General features: G+C 30.7%; 1 protein-coding gene across 1 annotated transcript; it reads left to right on the top strand.

Moving 5' to 3' along the window:
• Positions 1 to 4,252: 4,252 nt before the first annotated feature.
• LOC119688205 lies at positions 4,253 to 6,606 on the top strand. Its single transcript, XM_038102888.1, has 3 exons — positions 4,253 to 4,442; positions 4,563 to 6,334; positions 6,601 to 6,606. Exons 1-3 carry the CDS (start codon positions 4,253 to 4,255, stop codon positions 6,604 to 6,606), a joined length of 1,968 nt encoding a protein of 655 aa, XP_037958816.1.
• The last annotated feature ends 2,181 nt before the right edge of the window (positions 6,607 to 8,787 follow it).

The following is an 8,787-nucleotide window of genomic DNA, read 5'->3' as shown; positions in this document are numbered from 1 at the left end:
TCAGTAAAGATTGTTGGTATATTGACATCATGGTGAAGGTCATGACGTCTTATGAACATCTACTATGAGGCGAATGACTTTATATAAAAAGCTGGTAGATTGTACGATTCATTTAATATATTTATTTAATATAACGTATTGAGTAACTGATAATTGTAGTCACTTACAAATATTCCATATTAATTACTTATTAGTTATTATTAGTTAGCGTAGTCAATTTATTTTATTATCCATAATTCAAAACAAAATATATGGAAACTTAAGTCTCTATAAAACAATAACAACTAAGCTAATTTTCTGTCATAATTAAGCCATTAATTAATTTATTAATTAAGTTATTAATTGTGTTATTAATTAACGCAGGAGCATGTATTTCTGCTACTTGAACTCTTTAACCGATATATGATGCCTAAAAAATAATATATATATATCTTGTTTAAATATCGTTGGAGTGTTAGTTCATAGTTCATACTGCAGAATTTTTTTTAAGAATACTTCTTGTTTACTCTAGATTGCACCACTCAGTAAGGCATATCCTACGGACGGAGCACACACACTTTTACCCCAGAGAAGTTTTTTAATTTCATGAAGAATTGGACAGTGTTCCATAAAATTAAAAATTTTACTATTATATATTAATGGATCCCACCGAATATTGAAAGATGGTAACTTAATTTACAAAAAGAATTATTTTCATATAAATTTTACTAAACGAAAAGTAATGGTAAAAAAATAAATAATTTGATCTTAATTCGTTAAAACAGTTTTGCTGAAGGTGACTATTGAAGATAGTCGAAATATCGGAAAAATATTTTAATAAAATATAATTTTTTTTCAAATATAAATTATAGGTTTTTTATTTCTATTTAAATTGGTCATTTAAAATTAATAAATTATAACATAATATTTTTGGTAACAGATAAAAGAATATGCAGCGCTATTGTTTCGATGCTCTCAGCTACAACTTTTGATGACTTATAGAAATCCCTTCATAATCCCTTCATAATAGCAACGATGTGCTCATATTGAGGCAATTCATAATTATAGAAACGATTAAGTGGAGATGAGATTTGAGCCAATGATCTAACAAGATATGGTACATCACTACTCTATTGGAAAATATAATTATATCAAAATTTCGAACCCGATATCTCCTTTTAAGTAACATACTGCAAATACTCAGAGTTATTACTAGTTAAACATAATACTAGTTAAAAACGTAAATTAAAACATAATAATTTGTTATATAAAATTCATAAACCATTCTAAATTTATCAGAACATTATTTAATAGATGCCTGAAATACATGGCTGAATTAGTCGCTCTAGGTAATAATTTGGTAATGTGGGTGCAAAACGAATAATTAAATTATTAATATACTACTGTGCGATCCTTTAGGCGAGGAGTTAATTTCTTAAAACTTTTTAATTGTGAAGAACTGAAGAAGACTTCTAGTATGCGAGAAGATTGTAGCCACTTTTTTCTCTCTAGACCTGTTTGAGTTTCCATATTGTATTAATGTGGAATTCCCATATTAAAAATAATGTTAAAGTTGTTACTGGTCATAAGATTTTTGTTAGCTAATGTCTACCATATTAGCACTCACTATTAGACAAACTATTTTCTTTATTTTATGTTAACTTGAAGACTGGGTATACTTACGAATGCAAACTGTAGATTCAATGAAGAGAATGAGGAATATAAATATACACACATACGGAATAGGGTTAGGAAATATTTTTACGGAAGAGGCAATAAAACTCTGTGAAGTATGTTCTATACTACTTTTTATTGACGCAATAGGCCTTAGAGACACTCTAAGCCCAGAAGGAGACACCATATACCCAACGGTCGCAGTGCCACATCCCCGAACAATAATAATAATAATAATGTTTATTTAAAGATTTTCAATATTTTAAAGGCTTTTGATTAATTTTTGTGTATGAGAATCAAAAGTAGTTGTGGTCTTTCAAGATTGTAATTTAATTTTTAAATTTCATAAATTTATTTTTATCGCAAGCAAAACTAATATTGCTGCCACTAATATCGAAAAACTAATTTGATAACAAATGATAAAACGGAATTTACCTAGTGTGTGCAGAAGAACTGCTTAGAATTCGTCCAGAGGCTGGCTCAGCTCTTCCCTGCTTCTTCCCTGCTTCTTTGACGAAATTCATTTCCTAAATTGTCTACAAATAGCAAATTAAATTTGTGTTGACAATATTGTTGTGCGTTGGAACAAGGTTAGGACAACCAATTTAGCAAACGAGCAGAATTGATTTATGCACAACAAAAAGCACTTGAATCGAATTTTTGTAGAATCGAGCCACTTACGCCAAGGAAACACTATAGGAATCAATGTCATCATGCCAAATGATGTACGAAAATTCAATATAATTTCATTTTGTTGTAAATGTTACTGCTCTTCTGCTCTTCTGGTCTTCTGCTTATTTTGTTGTTGTGCTGTTGTGCTGCTGTTGTTTGTGCATGAGTGTAAATATATCATGTGTATTGAAGTGTATTCGTCGCTTTCAGTATGTGCATGTGTGTGTGTGTGTGTGTGTGTGTGTGCGTGTGACTTTTGAAACAGTAGTAGTTGTATTCTCATATACATCTTTATCAATATTGGGGCAACAATATCCTTTTCTATTGGCATAAGGTTTATGCCCCTACTACCACACAATAACCGGTGAACACGCATTGCATAACAATAAGCTGAAAAGCTGCTATATGTATTCTTTTCTTTTTCTTTTTCTTTTTCATTTTGCATTAAACATTGTTTTTAATTCTTCTTACTGTTCTGTTCGCTTTTCGCTGTTTTTTTTTGTTTTTGTAAATGGCTTTGTTGTACTGATGTCCACGTGCAGTTTTTGACATACCTTCTATTCCCCAACTGCTACTGCTACTACAACTACTCCCTCTTTCTTTTTTGACAAATATAAGTTGATGTGTAACTATCAAAAACTCAATGCTTGTAAGTAAATCAGCTTAACTTTTACCATTGAGTAAAAATATTATAGAGTCACAATGACTCAATTTTTAAATTTTCAGCAACAGGCACGGGAGGGCGGAGTGAAGATATTACTTCTTTTTGCGCTGCTGCTAGATCGGCCGCGCTTATGCTTGTTCTTTCTTAAAATTTTACTATTGATGAATGAAGGACAAAAATGAAAACAAAAAACAGATTTGCTTGTTTACGAAGGCAGGCAGTACAAGAAAAGAGACAAATTAGTTTTTGGTGTAATTATTTGTTTTTGCAATTAATGCTTGGCACCAGCAAGCAGCACGTAAAATTGCATGCATTTAATATCACTTCATAATGCAAATAAGACAATCATCCCTACTTGTTTGGAAGTTTACTGACCTACATATATATATGTATGTGTATAAATGTATATTTATAAACATATGTACTTTTATTTGGAAGAATATGAATATTTTTTGATCTTATTTTAGAAACATTTAAAGCGAATGAAACCAATTTCAATTTTTTGTTTTAATCAGGTATAATAACAGTTATATGTATGTTATATTAGTATTAGCTAAAATAAGATAATTGTATGTAATTGACCATGTGCGAGTTCAAGTAATTGATGGTAAATTGAGGAAAATAGTAAATTATGTCCGTATGGCAGCGAATGTTGGTATTTACCAGAATTTCGAGTGGGGTAAATTAGGTAAATTAGGTATTACTTTCTTTAAGATAACTTTTTATAAAATGTATAATAAAAAAATAAATAAATTTGAAAACTTTTAAAATAAGTGCAGCGCAAAAAATCCCTAGGAAATTTCAGTTTACTTTACGTTAATTTACTCCAACTCGTACACGGCCTTTTATGGGAATTAATGAGAATAAAGTATTAATTACTCTTTTAGAAGAGTAATAATACAAAATATGAAAATGCAATAACTAAATAATAACGAAATAGTAAATCAATTGTTTTGTGCTTACGATCTCGTTGTGTTCTTTTTCTGATATAACTTATTATTAAAATTTAAATAAACTTTCATATATATTAGCATAAATATTTATATTTAGTTATTTGAATTCAATATATCTAATTATTTTAAATAAAGAATTATGTCCGTAATTTCAAAGAAAAATAAAGACATTTGCTGCATTTCTTCTTGCAAACGTAGTCGCCGTTTTGACGAAGGTGTAAAATTTTTTTCTTTTCCGGCGTACGATACCGCATTGGGTCAAATTTGGCGAGAAAAATGTAATATTCCTCTGAGTAAGTATCAAAACAAAATGAAAATTTGTGATAAGCATTTTCCTGCCTCAGATGTTGGGAGTAAATTTCTTAAAAGAGCAGCGGTACCGATTTATTTCTTAGACGGGGTAAATGAAGAGGACGACTATGACTTTTCACAAACCCAAATAATTCCTAATTACGACGAAAGTGTTGAGACGACCAAATCCTGTTGCAATTGTGCAAAAAGTAAATGCGCCGAATTTTATAGAAAGAAATTCTACAGAAGCGCTTGTGAAAATGCAAATTTAAAAAAGAAAATAAAAATATTGCAACAAAGAGTTAAAAATAAATATCCACTTGTTAAAGCAATTGAGGCTAATAACAGTATTAGTCGCGAGTCAAAAGCGTTGTCCAAGATGCTTGTAGGATCTCGAAATAGGGAGTACGATGAAGCGTCAAGAGAACTGGCTCTTAATTTGTACCTAAAGTCTCGTTCAGCATATTTATTCATGAGGAACAAACTAAACCTTACGTTACCCCATGAAAATTCTATTATAAATTGGACGCCCATCAAGAATTTGCAACCTGGTTTTAAAAATGAATGTTTCCATATGCTTGCGAAAAAAATAAGCATGCTTAGGCAGATTGACCGAGAGAATGCAATACTTATTGTTGACGAAATGAAATTAAGGCCAGAGCTACGGTATAACTCGGTATTGGACCAAATTGATGGTTTTGAAGATGTGGACTTTTTCAGAACTGATAAAATTGGTAAAAGCATATGCCTGTTCATTGTGAAGGGAATGTTTTCAAATTGGTCATTTATATTAAATTATTTTATTACTGAAAATGGCATGGATGGAGACTGCTTAAGTAATATAATATTGGAAAATTTGCGGCTCCTCAAACATGAGCTTGGTACTATTGTAAGAGTTATTTCTTGCGACCAAGGTTCAGCAAATAGGAAAACATTCTCTACCTTTGAAATTGTACCTGAAAAGCCATTCTTTGATTTCGAAGACAACAAAATATTTTGCATGTATGATTTTCCGCACTTGATTAAATGTCTCCGTAATGGGCTTATGACATGTGACCTAACAACGGCAGACGGCATTGTGAGCTTTAAAGTACTGAATGAACTGTGGGAGCGAGAAAGATACGCAACTACAAAAATGTGTCCTAAACTAAGTAGGCAACATATAGAACCAAAAAATTTTGAAAAAATGAGGGTTAAGTTTGCGACACAATTATTTAGTAAGACAGTGCAAGCCGCAATAAGAACCATTGTGGGAACTGGAGGTTTTAACAATGTCAGCAATGAAGTGGCAGTAGCAACTGCCAATTTTATTGAAAAAATTGATAAAATATTTGACTGCATGAACTCCTGTACCCTGTATTCCAAAAATCCATACTCTTGTGCGTTGCAGGTCGACGGAATTGTAATAAACTATATAAAGGAATTCATCCTTTATTTCAATTCCGTTAAGTTTACCGATCCAAAGAAAACTGTTCATTTCCTGACAGGCTTTAAAATCACGCTTAATGGAGTTGTTCAGCTTGCGGAGGAAATTTTTCGAAGCAATAGTGAAATATTCTTTATAATGACAAATTTTCTTTGTCAAGACAAACTTGAAAACACATTTTCAATATTACGGCAGAGAGGCGGTTATAACAAAAATCCATCCGTATCAGAAATTAATTATATGCTGGCGAAAGTTATAACGCGTAAAATTTTATTATCCACAACAGTGGGAAATTGCGAAACTGTGGAGGATGATAATGTGTTTCAGTCGGTTGTAGATGAAGAAATATCACCGAGTAATGAAGTTTCTTTAATAGTTCACGAAACAAACGACAATTCGGGCAATCAGGATGAAATTTCCATTCAAAATACTGTGATGTCGTACATATCCGAGAACCATGACGTTTTAGACAGTGAATTGCCATCACTTCGATATTTTTTGGGTTACGTCGCATCTCGAGTTTTACCGAAATTAAGTTGTTCATCATGTAATAAAAGCATCAGAAAATCGAATGAGTTTTTGACAGCACCAACAGAACTATTTCTATTTTATAAAAATTATAACAAATCCACAGATTTCGGTAAACTTGTTGCACCCACTGAAGAATTTGTTAATGTCAGCTGCAAGCATGTGTCCATATTTAAGAAAATGTTTAAACAAAAGCCGGAAACTTTTGAAATTAGAAAAGTAATGAGGGAACAATGCATTCTTTCAAGTCCGAGTTGGTTTATTGGGGCCTGCAGACTTCATCGAATTGAATTGCTGGACTTTATTCTGCTTATATTACTTCGTAAGCACTGCATATGGATGGTAGAGAAAGTGAAATCGACTAAGGCATAAATTGTTATATGACCTTATATTACAAATTTGCCCTAATACAGGCTTAATAACATCTATTTATAATTTATTTATTACCATAACTACTTACTTTATTTATTTATTTTGTTCAAAATACATAGTTTAAGTGAATTAATTTTAAGATAGTTATTAATAAACATGCGTTAATAAATATGTATAAAAATGTGAATATTAATATTTATTACGTAGAAACTTTCGCTATTTTTTATGGTTATTCACGGGATATTGATCAATTTATAATTTTTTGTGTTAATATACAATAATATTTTAAACAAAGCAATTTATACATATAAACAATAAAAAATCATGTATCATATATATATCTAATAACGGCAAGAACTAACAAATGTGTTCTCTTATTGGTGGTGGTATTCCTCTATTCCTGAGCGTTGTTTGTTGTCGTTTTGTCATTGGGCCTTGTTGTGGTAGGATTTTAGGCAGGTTTAGGAGTATTTTCGGAAAATCTTCTACAGGTTGTTTTCTTTCTTCTTTTTTACCATTCTATTTTCCAATTATTTATGTGTGATAATATATTTCTTTATCATTTATATGTAAAAAATCTTTTTGTCAAAAATACTAATGTATATTAACATAAAAAACTAAAGTTCTTCAAATTCTTGAGAACGATTATAAACTATAGTCGAAATAGAGAACAAATAATAAAAAAAATTTTGAAATAGTAAAAAAAATCTCTTTTCTATATTATTTTTTTTAAACAAAATTTCTTCGTTATCATGGACTAGGCCTCCTGGGGACACCATGTAAAAAAAAACGCGCCATGCATTATACCTCAAAGGTGGTTTGGAAATTAGTGCGCAACTAGTAACATGAAAATTGTCACTTCTATTTTATTAACGATAACCTTTCATGTATGTCGATCTAGTAACTATAAATGATTATGCAGTTATTTAAATAAATCTCCATTTCTCGGCAATTATCCGCTTGCAAAAGCTAATAGTCGATACACTTGTACCCCTTGTACTGATGTTCCGTTTATACTTATTCAGTATCTGTGAAGCGCATATATTTGCGAAATAGCGTTAATTATTTAAACTGCCATGTAAACTGAAGGTTTAATTTTAGATTGTTTTATTCATCTTAAATTGATTTCTATATAATTTTATTGTAATACATTTGGTAAAGCTAAAGCTTACTATTTTTAAAAAATATTTTACCAATTATTGATAAATATTTTATATACATATGTATTCTTATGATTTACATATGATATACATATGTATTCTTGCTAAGATTTAATATGTATAAATATTATGTAAATGCGATAATTAATTACGAAAAAAATTATAATTCTTTCTTCAAATGCCATCATAATGAAAAATTGTTTCAATGCTGCAAATAAAATTTTGATATCTCTTGCCCCCGAAATTACATACAAAAATATCAATGTCCATATGTTCATATTTAAACACAAAGCAAGTAGGCATGAATGAATATAAAATAGCGAATAATTCTTTTTACTACTTACATTATAATTCAAGGAAGCAATAACAACACCTCAAAGAGCAAAAGGAGAAAAAAACACAAAAAAGAAATATAAAAATTTCTTGAACCTATGAAGCAGAGAATATTGCAAAATCTTCTTTGGTATGAAGCAAAAACGACTGAAGCGACGTCGGCAGAGATTTGAGTGATTTAGGTACCCATTAATAGATACCTAGAACAAAAATTAATTTCTATGGCATTGTGACTCTATAATATTTTTACTCAATGGTGCAACGCTTTGCATTTTTTGAGTGTTTTCAAAACTTTGCATAACTCAATTCTCAAATTAATGCTTAATGTTCTCAATGAGAGAAAAATGCTCAAAAACTCATAAAAATTTGCAAAGTGAAAAGTGTTGGTGCAACAGGGCCCTGCTTGAGCTTTCACGTCTTCAGTCAGAGTGCTTAAAATTTCATTTGAGTTCGAATTAAATTTACGTAACGTGATGTTATGTCAGCCATGTTGTGATTATGGTGGTTCTAGAAGCCTAGCATGGCACGCCGGCAGGCCCGGTATGCTCGCCGTTTTTGGGTGTAAGTTCTTGGCAACTATTGGCCACCGGCTGACAACAAACAAAAAAAATATCGTGCCATTGACAAATTCTATCTAGTTCTATTTAGTAATTTTTTTTTCAAGTCTTTCAGTCCTGTCAACTGTTCTATCTTCATAAGCAGTCTATTTCATTCTTCTCCTATACGCCCCTCATA

This window comes from Teleopsis dalmanni, chromosome X (assembly GCF_002237135.1).
Source record: "Teleopsis dalmanni isolate 2A chromosome X, ASM223713v2, whole genome shotgun sequence".
Classification (NCBI taxonomy): domain Eukaryota; kingdom Metazoa; phylum Arthropoda; class Insecta; order Diptera; family Diopsidae; genus Teleopsis; species Teleopsis dalmanni.
This window is presented reverse-complemented; position numbering and strand designations above follow the sequence as displayed.